Source organism: Xiphophorus couchianus, chromosome 6, assembly GCF_001444195.1.
Source record: "Xiphophorus couchianus chromosome 6, X_couchianus-1.0, whole genome shotgun sequence".
In the NCBI taxonomy this organism is placed as follows: domain Eukaryota; kingdom Metazoa; phylum Chordata; class Actinopteri; order Cyprinodontiformes; family Poeciliidae; genus Xiphophorus; species Xiphophorus couchianus.
The window spans coordinates 24,887,422-24,906,336 of record NC_040233.1 but is presented as its reverse complement, the minus strand read 5'-3'; the positions used below and the strand labels follow the sequence as shown (position 1 = coordinate 24,906,336).

Here is an 18,915-nt window from a genome sequence, read left to right as displayed (position 1 = left end):
ATATTTTATTCTTAAAGGGTTAAGGGAGTACAGATGGAAATTAGCCTTTGGGGTACATCATGTACATTTACAGGGTCCACCAACATTTATGTGTACTGTCCCTTTGTTAAATAAAGAAGTAAAGGAAGAAATAAGCAGAACCTTGACCCTCTAAGACAGCAGATTAACCTTGTGGAAGCCTAAGTAACGCACTTGTCAGATTTACAGAGAAATCACCCAAGAGAACATAAAAACATTTGGAAAAAACAGACACAGAAGATGTTATCCTCTGTTTTATTGTTTTTTAGTTCTGGTCCTCAGCAACTACTTCTCTTCATGTTTTAGATGTTTCCCAGGTTTGGCTTGTTCTTTTGATTAATGGGTTATTATCAAGCTTCTGCTGAGTTTGATGATAAGCTGGGGAGGTAATCTAATCCTTGCCTTGCTTAAAGGAACAGTACCTCCCAGCAGAGGGAAGATGATTTCTTTCTCCCTCTGGTAACATTTGAAGTATTTTTCTTCCCTTGATTGTTTTAATTGACTCTTAATTTGTTCAAGAACAAAAGAAATCCCACAAGTGACATGCAAATAACCCCTCCAACAGTGACAGAATTGGCTTTTTTAGAGCTGCTTTCATTGTCAGCTCTCAAGATGACGTAGTATAATAAAGCGATTTCCCTCTCGACACTTTATCCTCTTTTATTCATGTAGCGTTCATTACACAACCCCTGATCTCCCTCCTGCAGGTTTCACAGCTCGTCTCTTAGCTGTCATAAGCTCCCAAAATGAGGCCACACTGTTTAATTTGAGGCTTTTCTACTTTCCACAAGCAGACACGCTTAAGTTTATTCTGTTTGTGTACGTTGAAAAAGATACGTCATGATTATTTTTAATTTATTCCGAGTTCTGGTGTTAAGACAAGAGAAGAGTCCAAACTTGAGACTGTTCAGGTAAACAAGTCTGCAACCATCTCTGCTCTGCTTTTAATATGGAAATAGAGCAGCATTTTGCTGATTCTGTAACTGAAATGATGTAAAAGCCTCTTTCTTTCATTTATTCTTCTATTTGTCGAATCTCTTTTCATCTGGCAGGTGGACTGTGAGTCGGGAAAACAACTATAATAGCTCTGCCTTTTATCTCCGAGTCAAAAATAAAGTATAAAAAAGGGGAACAAGCAGCGAGGCAGAAAGAAAGACAGTCCTAAGCTCTTGCAAAAGTCTAAAAAGTAGCAACAAGACGACTAGTTAGTATGATAACTGAGCTGAATAACTGCAAACTGGTGCAGAAAATTGAGCTTATATAAGTCTTCTGCTGGAGTCCATTTATGGTTATTCACATTAAAACATATTTAAAATGATCTTAAAATTATTTAAATAACAACAAGACTTGAATCTGAGAAGGGTCATTAAGTAACTTTCCAAAAAAAATCTATCCTTCCAGACTTACAGATTTAAATGAATATTTATATGAATATTTAAATCTGTTTCTGTTGTTTTATTTCTTTACACTGGGATGTGATGTGTTGCTTCATGAGTTCCTACTTCATGTTGTTTGACAGGTTCTGTTTAAGTAATTTTATTATTCTACAGGTCTGGCAGTAATCAAACCCAAGTGTGACTTTTAAAATCCAACCAGATGATTATTGATTATTCAGATGCAAGCAATGATTTCATAAAGGGGAAAAATAAAATGTACACATAACTCCCAGGTTGTTTGGGTCATGTTTATCCTTTACTAAGACATTATAGATTATTTGAAAACTGTTTATAGAATTTAGTGGCGTTTTAGAGATCATTTGACTACAAATAAAATTATTTAATTAAGTAATATTTAGAATATTTAATCTGTTTATTTCGCGTTTCTTTGCTCATTAATCAGTCGTGTTGCATCAGGCTGCTGATTTGACTGACTTCCCAGCAGACCGAGGGGATATAAACAAGTTCAAATCAGTTTGCTGAGCTCTGCATTTCTGCTTTACTAATGGCAATAAAATAAGGCAAACGGTTGCTCTTTGAGTAGCTTCTATCCTAAATTTAGACTTTTTAAAGCTCCTGAAAGAACTCAAAATTTCAAGATTTGCACATAAAGGTAAACTTTTACATTTTATTTAAATTTCTTTGAGAATAACTCACCTTATTTTTTAGGATTATTTAAGATTTGCTTTCCAACTATAGTTGAGCAATTTATGCAGCAGAACGTACCTTTCTAAGTGGGCTGGTAGTTTTCCATTTAGCTGTAGCACCACCCTGCGTTTGTTTAAAGTACTGCAGAGGGCAAGCTCAAGTAACTGCTTCAGAATTCAAGAAAAAGAAAGTTTTCTACTATATATATAAATAAAATCACCATATACTTTATTTATGCATAAAAACTTAAATCTACAGGATATAAACAAGCTTAAATCAGAAGCCTGTAAATATGCATGTTCCAAACTGATGTAAAACATGAAAAACTTGGACTATGTCTCTGTGTTGCAAGGCTTTAACAGAACATTGCAGGTCTCGGTGGGATCATATTGAGATAAATATCACTTTAGATACATTTACAGAACGGAAAATCTGTCTTTTTCATTTAAAGTCCTGATGAGACGCACCGAGACGCACCGCTTTGGGATCAGAACAGATGGTTTAGACATCACTGCTAAATGAACTAAAGAAAGATGAAACATTAACTCTGATTGTTCATATGAGAGGAAAATGTCTCACCTGCAAGATTATGTGAACCAAAGGTTGTTGAGTGTGATTGATTCAAACATTTTCCAACTAAAGAGCAATTAAGTTTTCAAAGAACATCTTAAATGTGGCCAAAACCAAGATGAAAAGACATTAATGCAATCCACCAGGAACAGAAATTCTGAGAAACATGATGCAGGCTGTGATTCCCAGGATAGATTTTATAAAAAGAAACCAATCAGTTTCTTAGGAAGCATCTCTCCCTGGCAGCTGCATGAAAATAAAATGCTCGTATGAGACAGAACAATATGCAGAAACCTATTTTAAAGGAAGATATCCTGCTAACAATTTCAGAAAATGTATTTTGGTGAACAGATTTTGGGCATCAGGGGCCTATCCCATAATGTCTGTCACTCTTTAGAGTAGTTTCAGATTTAAACCACAATTTTAAAACATAATCAACAACCAAGAAACTTGTGAATTTGAATGACTGAAACAAAACCGACATCTTTAAAGCTGAACTACAAGATACTGGAAATCAAATGCTTTCATTAAAACTGAATAACGAGGAATAGATTCAGTGTTTTGTTTTTACCAATAATTTTTTTCACTTAAAGGTAACCTATTATGCTTTCTGGAACAACTCAGCATTTACACTCCCACATGAAAATAGCTCTAAACAGACATGCAATTACACAACTGTAAATCTTTGAAAAGCATCAGTAGAGCCTCATGCATAGCCAACAAGAATGCAGCCAAAGGTTACTGAATGGAAAGTGAACAACAAACACTTGCCTTTTCCAGCAGCCATTGTACAGCAGTAAAACTAGCTAAACGTGCTGGAGCTCAGCTTGCTAGGTGACGGGCGGAGTTCCATTGGGGTTGCTAGGCAACGAGCAGTGCCTGTTGATTTGTGACGTTACATTCCGAAGGTTTGTGAAACGGTTCGTTTTCCAGATATCAAAAAACATCAACTTATTGCCAAAAACTGTATGGGTGTTTTTTTTTTAACGCTTTGGCTCTTTTTAGAAGCAGCAGAGACCCAAATTTTAGTTTAAAAACTTGCAAAGTGATTTCATACTTTAAGAATCATTTAAATTGAAAACATTTCTAACATTTGTTTAAGTAGCAAACAAGTTGAATAGACACAGCACTTCGACAATGTCTCAGATAAATATATATTTTGGCTCCAGATGGGAACAGAGATGTTGGCTCCTGTTATTAGCACGCTAAGCTAATTACAGAGTAGCAGGCATCTACGCAGCCTAAATACACAGAGGTGACACGATAGCTTGGTAATTGTAAGTCCTTCAGCTTCTTCCTGTTTTTTCTGTGTTGATAAGCAGTCTGCCTTGGAAACATGAACAGCAAACACCTGCAGCAGCAGCACAAACTCCTAATTAGCTGTTATCTAAGAAATGTTACAATCTCCTAGCCATGACTTTTTGGTGTTTTGGGAAGCAAATTAGGGTTTTTTGTTATTTAAATATTTATCTATGTAATATTTCTGTAATGGCTCCATGCAAGCTGCAGCAGAGGTGTGGAGGCGAACGCAGTGGCTTACGTAACAGTCATAATGTTGCATTAGGAGCTGGGGACGGTGAGGAGGAACATGGAGTAACCACATCTGGTCTGCTTTATAAACCTCAGCAACAAGGACTGTGTTGATTAAACAGATTTCTCAAAAGTTCAGACTGGGCTTTGTGTAAAAAGTTTCTGAGCACTTTAAAATTCCCCCTGATGGAACATTTTCTCCTCTTCGTCAACATGTTTCACTTTCTGGTTTATTATTCCTCATTAAAAATGCATCGGTTGGTGTAAACAAAGTGCCTACAGCGGCAATCTGAAAACATGGTATGCTGAGAAATCGTTTTCAGTTGGAGATGTGTGTGTTTTTTTTTAAATTAATAAAAATAATAAATAAATAAATGAAATAAGAAGCAACAGCAATATCTTTAAAGTCTGGATTGCAATTGTGAAACTAGGCATTGCAAAGGGAGAGTTCTGCAGAAAAATGAGATAAACAGACCAGAAATATTTATGTTAGCTATATATAGTAGTGATGCACAATATATTGGCATTGACATCAGTATTGGTTGATGTTAGTAATTTTTTAACATATCAGTATCTTTCCAATAATTAAATTTGTGCCAATATCATTTGAGTGAAGCAAAGAAGCAATTTAGTCTTTTTTTCCCCACCCACCTGACTTTATACCCGTTTTTGAATCCACTGGAGCTCTGCAGCCTGGACTGTTGCAGCTGTTAGATATACGATGCAAGTGTTTTGTTTTATGTATAGGGGGAAAAAAGTTTCAGTAATACAAGTATAATGTCCACCCCTGTTATAAAATTACATTTGTACTCTTAGAGCGGATATAAAAAAGTGAGCAAGAGAGTTGAGTGAAGTTCAAAAGTTCACTGTGTCAAGGCGATGAAAAGCATCTGTGAACAGCTGCCAACGCTGCAGCACTCAGAACTGATGGGGTGTTAATAACACATGACTGTAAAAGCTTCATGTCAGGTCTGAAGAACTGATATTTAATGATTTGGAAGAACAGAAATATGGACTCGTGTCTTCCTAGAACTAAGAACATATTTATATTTTAAATTCTTGAGGCGTTCTTTAAAGTATAAAAACAAAAAGTACAACCTAACCGTGAAGCGGAATGGAAACTATAAGTGTTACTTAAATGTATTTCCAAATTAAAATCTAAAAATATGTGCAGTATCTAACTTTTCCAAACCTTTTTTCATATTTCTTAAGTGTCACCATGTTGTGACAATATGATATAGGAAAGATAATCTGTGAAAAAAAAATCAAGCTCTTCCACCTACTGCTAATGCTACTATTGTCCAAAAAAAACAAAAACAAAAAAAAACAATCAGAACCAGGAGGAGGGTATTAGTGCTGTTAATCATCCTCAGGTACGTGCTGATCAATGTGCTAAGGTAGGAAATGGGAAGATGGAAAGCCTTCCATCCATCCTGACTTTTGATCTCAGATGATTAACTCTGATATCACTTTAAAAAGTCAGAATTATGTGAGGAAAAAAAAAATCAAAATTCTGAGAAAAAATGTGAGAATTCTGTGATTAGACTCAGAATTCTGAGAGATCAACGTGTTACCATCTTTTTTTTAAACTCAGCAACAAACTAACCTTAATCCCTTTCAACCAATGGATGCAGAAGCACAAGCCTGAGTTAAAGTTGAACCTTCTTCTCTTCATGCAGGTACAGCAGAAGAACAAACAACCCCCTCTGATAAAAGCTGGAGGCTGATGCGCCCTCTGTGGAGTCGAAATGACAGAAAGGGAGCAGATCTGGAAACACAAAGAACAGGAGGGAAGGAGAAAGGGATTTTCAGTGATGCAGCTTAATAAGCCAAGGAGGCAGATCAAGGTCTTCGTGAACTCTGCAGCGAACCTGGGAAGAACAATAACACGTTATCTCTCCTCTCCGGGGAGACATAATTGGCTGACTTGGTTACTAATACGTCATGTTCTGTTAACTGCTTCTTTTAAAGCTGTCAAGGTTGTTTTGGTGTTGCTAGTGATGCTCTGTCACAATGTGGAAGCTGGAGCACCCAAACACAGACGCAGGTATTGTAAGAAAAAAAGTTTTATGTGAGTAAAAGTAAAAACGCTGCTTAAGAGGAAAAGAGATCCAACACACAGAAAGAAGAAGCACACCATGGCAGAAAGCATAACTGAAAACCTGGGGTTAATGTTTCATTTCATTTATCTGCAGATAACATTACATCCAGGTTTAATATATTTTAGTTCCAGGTTGGAGAAGGACGATTTAATCACTGCTAGACTCTGATCTGTATCAGTATAACCTTATAACCAGTGTGCTATAAAGTTATCAATTTAAAGGGGATATGTGAGATATTTTCCAGTTACATAATGCCACTCTATAGTACGGTTTAGCTTTTCAATTTAATACCTTGAAATTGGGCCTCTGTCTCTTTAGGTGAACATGTTGGCCTAATTATGTTGTCATTTTCCTATTAACTAAAAATTGCTGTTTGTGATATGTAAAAACTCATAATTACTTAAAAAATGTATATCTTTCGTTATATTTTTCACCCACAAACGTAGACGTTTTCTCACCTGTGCAATGCATGCTGGGTTGATGACGCACTTCTGTATTGGAATCTACGGGGTAAACCAGACTGTCTTCTTCTTCTTCTTTTTTATGTCGGGTGGCAAGCAACATTCCTCCATATGCATTACCACTACTGAAATGGAGTGTGGATCAGGAAAGATAACTTTACCCAGGTTGGTGTTTATCATATTGTGTTTGACTGGTGTACATTTAGACAATGTCACACTGCGTCACTGCTGGCTGTAACAACAAAAAACAAAATACAGAAATGTTATCACTTCCCCCCATAACAAAATAGAACAGCACAACTTCCTGAAGAACCAACATTAGTGCTCTCAACATTTCTCTCCAGAAGACTTTGAGTCATTCCTACTGGCAAAATCAACGGAGAAGAAGTTAACAGGGGATCGTTATCCTCGCAAGTTAAAACCAAATGCCGCAGCCGGTTAGCGAGGGAAAGAGAAACAGCAGGGAAACACCGGAAGCTCCTTTAAATTATGAAATCACGGACGGGCGGACCCCACAATGGAACAATCACGGAGTACGTGCAACCAGAGAAGCGAATCCGATCATTTTCACGGCGCTTCTTATTCTTCTTCGATGTTTTTTGACGATTGGCAAACAACGAAACTGGTGCATTACCGCCACCCAATGGTATAGAGTGTGGACCAGAATGTCACAGAATTAAATTATGTTTTGTAAGCAAAATATTATCTGATAAATTATACTTTGAGTTATTTCTAAATAAATTAACTAAATCTAGTTTATATTTAATTCGATTTAAATTTTGAATCAATTCTTGTCTTTCTTCTTCATAATTTTGACAGAATAACATAACATGCTCTATTGTCTCATTAACTACGCAATAATCACACTTGCCAAACCAATGTTTTCCAAAATAAAGAATGCTATTTAACCAACTGTGCCCAAATCCGATGCATGAAATAATTGTCTGTTCTCTCCTCATCCTCTCTGTACTTCTCATTTCTCCAGTCTTCTTTTGAATTTCATTAAACCAATGTACTTTTATTTTATTATTGTGTTTGCCATTAATCTTTCATTTTCTCTTTAAAAATTGTATTCCTGTTTTACTAAAATTAACAACTAAGTCCACTGAGTTTTTAGCAGCTCCCTTTGTTACCCTTATTGCCATTTCTTTCCCTTTAACGCCATAATGAGCTGGTGCTGATAGAAAGTTAATTATTGAACCCATCATATTTATAATATTTTTAGAATTTCTATTAAAATATCTGGCCTGTTTTCTGAATGGTTGCATTTGAAACTAATGATTAACAGGAATCTGAAATTTGAAAAATTACTGATCTTATTTCATCAATCCACTGAATAGCTAATAATATTGCAAGCCTTCCGCCTGTGTGTACTGAAAGTCCATCTTTTATGCTTTTTCTAATTTTGATATTAAACTCTTTCACAGCGCTTCTGATCGATCTCTTGGTAAAACGACTCGCGTAGCTTTAAGTTTAATTGACCACCACAACAAAACTAAGTAAATAAATAAACCTGGTATTGTGTGAGGTTCGTCTTAAACAGCCTGAAGCTCACACTTTGTAATGTTTGTTACCCCATTGGACATGGGACAAAAATCTCAATCATCTTGAAATTTACATCGCTCAATCCTACCATCACACACAACTATTGTTGAGAATTTGGAAACATTTGCTCTTTGTTTGCCAAAGTTGAGGGAAACCAAATATTTCAGCTGTCTGAAATAATCTGTTCCCCCTCCGTAACATAGGAACTAATTAATCTTTCCCAAACTCCTCAACTGTGACAAGTCATGAGGAATTGGAAATATTTGCCCTTTATTTGCCAAAATTACATGGGGGAAACCAAATAAAAACAAAGCAATTACAGAAGAATTCTAAGTTTTATTGGTTTGCAATGTGACCTTTCACAACTATGTAACATTTGTAACACACATGTATTACGGCCATACTAAGAAAAAATAAAATTACAAGAATAAAGTCATAATATTAAGAGAAACTCGTACAAAAATAAAATCATAATATTACAAGAGTTTACATCTGCCCTACAGTATTTGTTAATTTCCTTTTTGCAATGAAAGAACACCATTTGGATACAGATTTATAAGAGCACAACAAACTGCTACAACCCTGTCTAGCAGCGTCTCGCTCTCTCCCTCAAACGGTCCAATCATCCTGATGGGAAAGCTTGAATTTAAGGTTTTATATTTGTTGCAAACAGAACCAATAATTCTCCTTACATGGCTTCTAAAGTGCATTAGCCGTCTTGTTTCCTCAGCTGTCTTCTGATCCAGCTCACGGTGGCTGAATGGTGATGACCTTTTGACCTCAGCACACACCATGCCCAGATCGTCCTTCATGTTAAAACGCAGAACTACGTCATGCGGCTGCAGTTTGTCCAGCAGACCACAGCTTTCTGTGATTTCTACATCACTGCTGCCCCCCCTCCAGCCTCTGGAGGTGAAGGAAATGACTCCCTGCGGAGTGATGCCGGTGACGTATTTCACCGTGCCACTGTGTCCGTCCCGACTCCATATTGGAGGCGTCTCCGTGGAAACCTCAAAGCAGTCGACGATCATGGCAAGCTGTCTTCCAAATGTCTCCAGGAGCAGCTGAGGCATACTGACCCACACCCGCTCTGTCCGGCCAGTGGACCAGAGAAGACATGCATGCGTACAACGCAGCGACCATGTCCTCGAATGCAGCGATAGCGTTTTCTTGCTGCACGTTAAATAAATAACTTATCCGATCCACTGGAAAATTCAACTTCAGACGCATTAAGGTGAGGAGAACCATCTGAGTGAGTCAACTTTGTTGCAACCTGCGGCAGGAAAGGTTTGACCTGAAAAGTGGAATGGCTCTGAGGTCCAGTGTAATATTTTACCTTTTTGTCACCCCTTAAGAACAGTTCTGTAAGTTCAGTGAGTTCACTCTCTAGACTAGTGATTTGCTTCAAAGCACATTGGTCAAGCATGTTTTCCTCTGAACTTTCCTCGACAGGCTGTGAGAGGCCAGTTTCCTCCCGTTTCTCCTCGTCCTCTTCAGTTTTGCACAACCTCGGCTGTGTGTGGCATCTCCTGCCGCTCTTTTTCTTGCCTGACCAGCTTCTGGCCCAGCAGCAGAGACGCTTTCCAGTCAGGATGGGTCGTTAGCGTTTCATACGCTGGTTTTCCTGGAAAAACATTAACTGAGTTAGTAGAGTCGAATTCAAAGGCCTCTGCGTCTTGAGTTTTACACATGCGCAGAATAGAACGTTTAACAACCAGACGACTATTTATCGGTTTAGAAAGGATTTCTGAGGTCTAACCTACTGACTGTGCAGAAACAGCACCTTCAGAGATGCGTTCATGGTCTCCACATAGAAAATGGCAACACTAGTGCGAAATACCACACACAGTATAACAAAGCGTCACTTTTACTAGTGTGTATTAAATGGAGAGCGTACCTGAATGAAAATGAAGGAAGCAGACCCTTTTAGATGGTAAAATGCAGTCGAAAGTGACATCGTTCCTTCCAACTGCCGTTACCCAGGCCATACGGTCATCTCCGACACAAGTTTGTCTTCATGTTTCTTCCACCTCGGAAAGCGGAAGAAACGCAGTCCGTTGTTTAATTTCTCTTCGTTCTTACCGTGTGAACGACTGGAACAGCCGTGAATGCAGCAGCGATGGCCGGACATGTCCGCGTTCCTCCACAAAGCCCAAAACTCTACATAAAAGACAACAAAGCTGTTACAACCGTATCCGTGTCTATGGTTACAACAATATGGCGGATGTGACGTCAGTACTCCCATCGCTAGTACGTTCTTCTTCTTTCTACACTCTGTTTGGAGGGCATATTTGCTGCCACCTAATGGACCGTAGTGTAATACAGAAAATTGGAATATTAAAAAAATAAATTCCTTTAACAAAGTAACAGTAATAAACTAGATACAAGAAACTATATCTCAAGTGTGTTAGAGAAGGGATGTAGTTGAAAGCTGTTCTAACAGATAATCAGGTCTCAACATGTTTTATTACAATTAATGTTACAACAAGCATTCAGTTAAAAAGCTGTTTCACTTCCAGAAAAACCCAGACTTTCATGAATTAAAACGGTAGAAAATGACATGAAACCTATTTTTCTTCTAATTGACATTAAATTGGAACAAACTTTCTATGTAATGTCAGGATACTGAAATGTTTCTATTTTCTAAATGGCATAACAATAGTGTTTTTTAAATTAAATTGCTTTCAAAAACATGAGTTTATACAGATTGAGTCAAGGTTTGCTATAATTGTGCATTTTCAAACTGTAATCTGCCTTTTTTCTCATCGTCTTTGAAGTAACGGCTTCCTTTCAGCCCAAAACTCTTTTTTAGATATCTTGACTTGTTTTTGATTAAAGGACAGCAGCACTATAACTTGGATTTAGTTTGAGTTTTGTCACAGTCTAAGTGAGTTCTGAAGAACTCCTGGATCTTCCTCCATAGATGGACTTCAGCAGCAGCGTGGGCCCTGGGCTCCCCTCCCCACAGGACCGGAATACCTGCGACCCCATGGAAGCTGGAGTGGCAGTACGGTCCAAACGGGGGCTCTAAATAATGTCCGGCTCCAGGGTAGCTCACACTCTCAAAGTTCTCCTTCCCATGACGCTTTAGTCTGTCCACCATCTCATCCATGTAGGCCTTGCTGTCCCAGTTGAAGTCTTCCTCTGAAGCTGCAAACAGGAATCGTCCGCTTGCTCGTTCGATAGGCACCAAGGATGCCTTGTTTTCCTCCTTCAGAGGATCATGCATGGCATATTTGGTGATAAAGGCTCCAGACTCTGTGGAAATCACTTTGTTGATGTCAAACTTCAATGCTGAGAGAATCTGTCTATTCTTATAATAAAGGGGTAAGGCTACATTAGCGGAGCACCCGTTGATACAGACGACAGCCTGGACTCCTTGGAGGTACGATGCGATTGACAGAGCGAGATCTCCACTTTTAGAAAGGGAGATGATGCCGACTCCATTACTGCCCACCTGGGGAAAAACAGGCAAGGTCAAAATAAAATGATTTGCATATTTCTCAAGGGGTAGCTCAACATTATTTGTAAAACGATGTAAACACAAAAACAACCCAAAAAGACCCAAAAAGAAAATTAGGTCACTAGAAAAAAACAAAAAAACTTCGACTTGAATCTCAGAATTCTGAGTTGTCTCATAATTCTAGCTTTAATCTCGAAATTCTGACTTTAATCTCAGAATTCCAACTTTAATCTCAGAATTTACGTTAGTATCAGAATTCTTTTTTTTCCAGCATTTCAACTTTAATCTCAGAATTCTCACCTTTTTTCCTCAGAATTTTGACTTTTTTTTCTCAGAATTCTGACTTTCAACTCAGAATTCTAATTCTGTGAAAATCTACGTAAAAATCTAAATAAATAACCAAACATTCTTAAATGTATTTCCATTATATTAGGATATAAATATAATAACAGCAGTTTCTTACCTGTTGATTTGTAAACCTGCTCTTTATCCACACTGAAAGCTCGTCCCAAATTTATTTGGTACATTCGAGTTTTAAGATTAGATTAGAAACAAAATAAAAAAATTCTGATTCTGGGAGAAAAGTAATAATTCTGAAATTAAAGTCAGAATTGTTTTTTGTTTCAGTGTCTCTAATCCTCTTTTGTATAGGACAAAGCTGCTAAATGGGATCAAACTATCAACATTTTAATAACTGACCTTATCTTGGTTCTTTAGAAATTTGATGGATTCTTCAAAATACTCCAGATGGACTTCTTTAATGTTCTTGGGCAGGTCATCGTGACCGTACAGCACCACCGTCAGAACCAAGAATCCTCGGCTGGCCAGCAGAGCGGCTCTTTTCTCTGACAGACCGTCACCAAACGTGTACAGATCCAACACAGCAGGGAACGGCCCTTCTCCTGAAAAACAATAAACAATCCACTACCTGAACCTTTCATTTTTTAATTTTGTGGCCAACTTCAAATCTTTTTGTAATTTTAAGCTTCTGTAGAGCCTAATATTACGTGATTACATTTTTTTAGCAGCTTTTACAAAAAAAGATATAGAAACAGCACTGAGAATATTAATTTTCAGTAATATCTGACTAACATTAAAGATAATATTTGCTTCAACTTTAAGTCTTTTTGCAGTTGATTCCAGTCTGAGGGAGCAACAAACCTTTCTGCTTTAGGTATGGATTATAAATTCTGTGGAGAAATTTCTTCTCAAATATTATCTGGTTTAACTTTGTAATTTTATTTGTTTTTTCTCTCACATTTTTACTGAGTTCCCAGTAAAAATTACTGACGATCTCGGAGACTCAGGACCTGAAGTTACTTCAATAAACTACTAATATTGCTTTATACTACAGGCTCCCTACATGTAGTAGGGAGATTGTAGCAGAATAAACTCCAACGTTTTTTGTTTCCAAAAATAAAACAAACAATCTCAGTAACCAGCCAGTTTCTTGGTGCATTTTGTTAAATGTGTTGCTCTTGCTTCAGTATTTCTTGAACTTTAACAGAACTGAACCATATTAGGCAAAACCTTAGCCAGAAAAAATTCAAAGCATCATTACTTTGCAAATTCAACAAAGAGTTAAAGCAACAAAGACCAACCTGGGGGAGTAAAAAGCACCCCACGAATATTTCCCTGTTTGACGGGAACTCGGCTGACCCCGTCTACCATCAGAAACCTCTCATTGGTCGCCTCAGCCACCATCCTACCCTCTTCTTCATGCACTGAGAAGTTCACCACATGGGGATTCAGGGAGTTTGTCTTCTGAAACCTCTTGTGCAAGACGTCTAACCTCATAGACCACAGCAGACCCATGGGCTCGACCCCAACGTAGTTCCCACTCAGGGAGGCGTCTCTGCTCAGGTCGATCTCCCCGCTGCTGTCTGCCCTGTAGGTGGCCGAGGAGCTGAAGACCACTCCCTTCTCGTCTGTGGATCTGGCTCTCATGGTGACCACCTGCTTGGACCTCAGACCGGCCACTTTCACCTGGACGGGCTCATCGAACAGACACCTGGCACTGGGCAGCAGCCTCAGCCTGACTTGATTGGACATCTGTGCTGTGAAACAAAATGAAACAAAAGGTTTCGTCAAACATTTTGACTTTTTAAAGTGAACTTGCTGTTGACTTTTGCAGAGCAGATTTCAGAAATCGGTGAAAATTTCGCTTTTTAAATTATAATACAAAGGAGTGTTTTACTTGACTTAGTGAAATATACAAATTATTTACTTTATTCACTCTTCATATTATTAATCCTGTTATAAAAAGAGTTAGATAGTAACTAGTTATATTTACGTAACTACATTTACTTGATTAACTTAACCCTCTCATGCATGAATTATGATCCTTTGTGTCAGAATTTTTTTTCCATTTTTTAAAATTCTTTTCTTAAGGCATAAAAAAGGTAGGAACATTTTTTTGTAAAAATATTTTTATTTTTATGTGATCAATTGTAATTTTGTCCAAATACAAAGTTGTTATTTGAAAAATACATCAGTAGTATTGTTCCTTAGGGGTTATCTGATGTCACAATATTTTTTTTACTTGCAAGAGTCGTCTACAGTAGAAGGAGGGACCGGGTCGGTTCTCATGCTTTTTTGTCTGTCGGCCATATTGTATTTAACAAAAATAATTTCTTGCATTTGCAGCTGATGGCCAGTAGTTGATGGTATATTTTATGATGCATTAATGTCCACTTCAGTGGTCTGTGTGCATTTATAACATAAAAATCCACAGGAAGCACAAGAAAATGGCTTTTAGATAGCTGTCCACTGTAGTGACCACTATGCATGAAAGGGTTAAAAATAAAAAAAAAACAACTTTTAAGATTATATACTACGCTGTACTTTTTAGCCACAATTTACCCAAGTTGGCTATAAACTGAGTTGAAAACACACGTCTTTGTTGTTATTTTAATTTAATAAAAGCATATTCAGGTCACTAACTTTCAACCACATTTATAAACTTCTGAAGAGTAAAAAGTAAGCAGTCGTTTGGCTAAGGTCGCCCAAACTTCGGCACTTATTTATCCTAAAAACACCTCAAAACGCCCTGCTTTTTCCAAACACTGTGAAAAACTCACAGAATACCTTCAACTACGTGTAGTAGGATGAATAATTGGATGTTAGGTGTCCTCAATCCTCGAGGGCACTTCGTCCTGCTACGTTCGGCTACAGACCCGAATGTAAACGGAAGCAGTCGGAGGCGGCCGGGGTTTCTTCAAAATAAAAGTATAGAAGGGCACGTTTTCAAAACATTTTATTAGAAATTTGTTGTAGATACAAACACGAAGCTAAAGTTGGTTTCCGATTCGAGGAAATGGCTAAAGGGCGATTCCACCTAATTTTTCACTACCTTCAGCATATTTAATCTACTCTAGTTAAAAAACTACGACACCTAGACTGTTTAAACCTGGACTGTATTATTCTCAACTAATAGGAGAATATTTAAAACCATGTTTGTGATTTGTGAAACTTCAATAAAGGGCCATTTTTACCCCTTCTTTGCACCAGAATCATATTAGAACTGCTCTAATTCCAAAACCACAACAGTCCAACCTGGACTAGATTATTCTCAACTAATAGCAGATTATTTAACCATGTTTCAGCCAGTCCTTTTGTTGGCTAAGTTTCCAGACACCTAACACAATTAATGTGAAGTTTTCCTTATGGCTTATATGCAAGTGTTATAATAAAAAATCCCACGATTTTACTTCAGATGTTTTTTTATTATAAAGTATTTAAGAAAAAGCTACAGTACTCTAACTGTAGAACACATTTAATCACAATTACAGAATATTAAATCTGTTCTTTCTATACAAAACTATTACATACATTATTGTACAGTTAATTAGGTGTTCTAATGTTAATTTCTGTTTTCAGGGATGTCCAACTGAGCCTGAATGTGGCTTACTGAACTTCCTCCTCAGTAACCCACCAAGCTCTGCTGAGGAGATGAACTAATAATTTCATTCAGGTAAAACCGACCCTCTGAAATCCACAGATTTAAATCTATAACTTGGATTTACTCTGTGCAGGATTGCAGCTCAAGTGAGTTCTTAAGAAGTCCTGGATCTTCTTCCACAGGTGGAGTTCAGCTGCAGCATGAGCTTGAGGTTCTCCGCCCCACATCACTGGAAACCTGAGCATCCCGTGTAACGCAGAGGGGCAGTGTGGTCCATACGGTGGCTCCAGTAAGTGTCCGGCTGCAGGGTAAATCACGCTCTCGAAGTTCTTCTTCTGGTGACGCTTCAGCCTCGCCACCATGTCGTCCAGGTAACCCTTGCTGTCCCAGTTGAGGTCGTCCTCAGAGGCCACAAATAAGAAATGTGACCCGGCTCGTTCAATGGGAACAATGCTGCCCTTGTTCTCTTCAGCAAGAGGGTTTTCAACGGCCTGCTTGATAATGTTAGCTCCGGACTCACTGGGAATCACCTTAGTGAAGTCGAACATCAGTGGTGAGAGGATCTGATGGTCCTTATAGTAGAGGGGGATGCCAACGTTGGCACTGCAGCCGTTAATCCACACCACGGCTTCAACTCCGGGCACAAAAGCAGCGAGGGAAAGCGCGATGTCGGCCCCCTTAGATCGCGATATTATCCCAACTCCTTTACTGCTCACCTGCGAAAAACATGAAATTAAGAAAATAATATATGATCAACACAGACAGCTCAGGAATGAAAAGACTATTCAGATAAACATACACTTCAACAGTAAGAAAAACTAACTATATTACAAGAAAATGTAATTGGTACTTATTTTCAAGAGGATTTTAAAAGCTGACTGATATTTTTAGTTTGTTTTTCTAACAAATGATTTTATACAAACTAGGAAACTGGATGTGTCTCGTCACCTTTGGCTGATTTTGTAGAAACTTCACTGCTTCTCCAAAGTCATCCAGATTCATCCTTTCTAATTTGGGTTTGTCAGTGAATACAGGTAAAGCAAGAACTATAAAGCCTTTATTGGCCAGCAGAGAGGCTCTTTTCTCTGACATGAAGGTGCACAGATCCAACACAGCAGGAAACTGACCCTCTCCTTTCAGCAAAAAGAGAACAAAAGCATGTTAAATACTCATTTATTAAAAAATAAAAGTCTGTTTACCTATGAAAGATGACATATTATGCTTCCTTGACCAGGTTAGGATAAGTCTGTGGGCTACACAAAACATACTCATTGCATTTTGTGGACAAAGTTATTCTTAGATATACTTAAAAATCATTCTGCTCAGTTTTGCCTATTTTTATTTTTTTGCTGTTTTAAGGCCTCTTGTCACTTTAAATCCAAAGAAGCAGCTGCTTGCACACTTGCATGATGAAGAGCTTTACATCTTTATAAAGCAGAAGTGAAGCCTCATACACAATCAACAAAACTAGCAAGGGGTTTATGAATATTAAGCAACAAAACAATCATATTTCCAGCAGATATTGTAGAGCATACAGGAGCTAAACCAGCTGACCAAACGTCCTGGAGCTCAGCTAGGTTTGCTAGATGACGGCTAGATGATTTGTGACGTTACATTCTAAATGTTTTTGAAATGGCTCATTTTCTCAAAAAACATCAACTTACTGCCAAACAAAGACTGGGTGTTTTTTTAGAAGCAGATGAAACCCGAATGGAAGCACAAAAACATGCAAAATGTAATTTTTGCACAGTAGGTCCCCTTTAAAAGTTAAAAGGTTTGCAGTTCAGCGACATCTTTAAATTGACTTTTGTTAACTCATCTCAGCATACCTTTTGTTCTTCATAGAATGTCTGCAGTGATAATATGTAAAAACTGTTTAGGTTCTGATGGATAATGCTAATTAAAATAGTTAATGAGGTCGTCATTAATACCTGGCGGGGTAAACAGGACTCCTTGAATGTTGCCCTGTTTGACGGGAACTCGCCTGACTCCATCTCCCATGAGACTCCTCTCATTGGTCACCTCGGCCAGAATCCCGCCCTCCTCCTCATGCACAGAGAAGTTGACCATGAAAGGTTCCAATGCTTTGTTCTTATAGAAATATTTGTGCAAGGTATCTGCCTTCAGTGACCTCAGCAGACCCATGGGTTCCACCCCGACGTAGCTCCCACTGAGCGAGGCGTCTCTGTTCAGGTCGATCTCCCCTCTGCCGTCGGCGCGGTAGCTGGCCGAGGAATTGAACACCACTCCTTTCTCATCGGTGGATCTGGCTCTCAAGGTGACCAGCTGCTTGGACCTCAGTCCGGCCACCTTTACCTGAACGGGCTCGTCGAATAAACACCTGGCGCTGGGGAGCAGCCTCAGTCTGATCTGGGTTGACATGCTGTCTGAAACTGAAAGAAAACAGTTTTCATGTTCATACAATTTTTTGCACAAAATCAAAAGTCTGAAAAGTCTTCAGTTCTGCCTATTTTGATCTCTTTTCAGAATGAACTGTAGGACCTCTTGTCACTTTAAATCCAAGTAAGCTGCTGCTTGCACTTAAAAATAGCTGCAAGCAGATACGCAATTATAGCACCATAAATCTTTGAAAAGCAGAAGTGGAGCCTCCTGCACAACCAAGAATGCAGCAAGGAGCTTCTGAATGGTGAGTCAACAACAAAACACTTGTCTTTTTCAGCAGCCATTGTACAGTGCATACAGCAGTTAAACCAGCTGACTAAATGTCCTGGAGGTCAGCTTAAGTTGCTAGGTAACGGCACACTGTAACGTAATCTGGAGGTTTATGAAATGGTTCATACAACTAGACACCAAAAAACATTAACTGATTACCAAAAAACAACTGGTTGTTTTGTTAAATGCTAGGAAAGTTTTTAAAAACAGTTGAAATTATTTTTGGGCTAAATATTTGCCAATGGTTTTGTTTTTCTTTAATATGTGTTGTAAGATATTTAAATGTTTGTTCTTTACTTTGTGGTATTTTCACACTTTTCTGTTTTGCCATCGTTTTTTTTTCTGTTTACTTGTTTTTTGTTGAAATTCTAAAGCTAAGCATTGGCGGCTTTTACAACTGGTAAAAAGATTTTTACCAGTTTCCTATTTGTAGGTTCTCTCCGGACTCCTGGCTTCCTGCCACAGTCTAAAATCATGACTGTTTGGTTAATTGATTTCTCTAAATTCTCCTTAGGTGTGAATAAAAAAAGATAAAAAGTGAATAAATATCAAAAGTTAATTTCCTGTT

The 18,915-nt window shown here is 38.1% G+C and overlaps 2 protein-coding genes across 5 annotated transcripts in view; both read right to left on the bottom strand.

Moving 5' to 3' along the window:
* Window positions 1–10,936: 10,936 nt before the first annotated feature.
* Window positions 10,937–14,997, bottom strand: acot20 (acyl-CoA thioesterase 20). 2 transcript variants are annotated; one of them, XM_028020520.1, is made up of 4 exons: window positions 14,861–14,997; window positions 13,375–13,830; window positions 12,473–12,675; window positions 10,937–11,767 (listed from the first exon to the last, which is right to left on the bottom strand). In XM_028020520.1, the coding sequence occupies exons 2-4, from the start codon at window positions 13,823–13,825 to the stop codon at window positions 11,159–11,161; spliced, it is 1,263 nt and encodes a 420-aa protein (XP_027876321.1). In that variant the 5' UTR covers window positions 13,826–13,830; window positions 14,861–14,997; the 3' UTR covers window positions 10,937–11,158. The 2 variants fall into 2 exon arrangements, with proteins under 2 accessions (XP_027876321.1, XP_027876322.1); XM_028020521.1 differs by having other exon boundaries at window positions 13,375–13,825; window positions 14,861–14,988.
* A 491-nt stretch (window positions 14,998–15,488) lies between these two features.
* Window positions 15,489–18,915, bottom strand: part of LOC114146464 (acyl-coenzyme A thioesterase 2, mitochondrial-like) — a 48,942-nt gene continuing 45,515 nt past the window's right edge. Inside the window, exons 2-4 of one of the 3 annotated variants that reach the window (XM_028020517.1) lie at window positions 17,606–18,067; window positions 16,623–16,807; window positions 15,491–16,390 (exon numbers count right to left, since the gene is read on the bottom strand). In XM_028020517.1, the coding sequence (XP_027876318.1) occupies window positions 15,782–16,390; window positions 16,623–16,807; window positions 17,606–18,056 (1,245 nt within the window). In that variant the 5' untranslated portion in view covers window positions 18,057–18,067 and the 3' untranslated portion in view covers window positions 15,491–15,781. Of the gene's footprint in view, window positions 16,391–16,622; window positions 16,808–17,605; window positions 18,068–18,915 lie in introns of all 3 variants that reach the window. The other 2 variants (XM_028020518.1, XM_028020516.1) reach the window with 2 other exon arrangements.

Coding starts and splice junctions, on each gene's coding strand:
- acot20 (XM_028020520.1), bottom strand. CDS start 13,825: ATGTCCAATCAAGTCAGGCTGAGGCTGCTGCCCAGTGCCAGGTGTCTG. Junction 12,676..13,374: donor GGTGCTTTTTACTCCCCCAG/GTTGGTCTTTGT, acceptor ATTGTTTTTCAG/GAGAAGGGCCGTTCCCTGCT. Junction 11,768..12,472: donor TTCTAAAGAACCAAGATAAG/GTCAGTTATTAA, acceptor GTTTTTCCCCAG/GTGGGCAGTAATGGAGTCGG.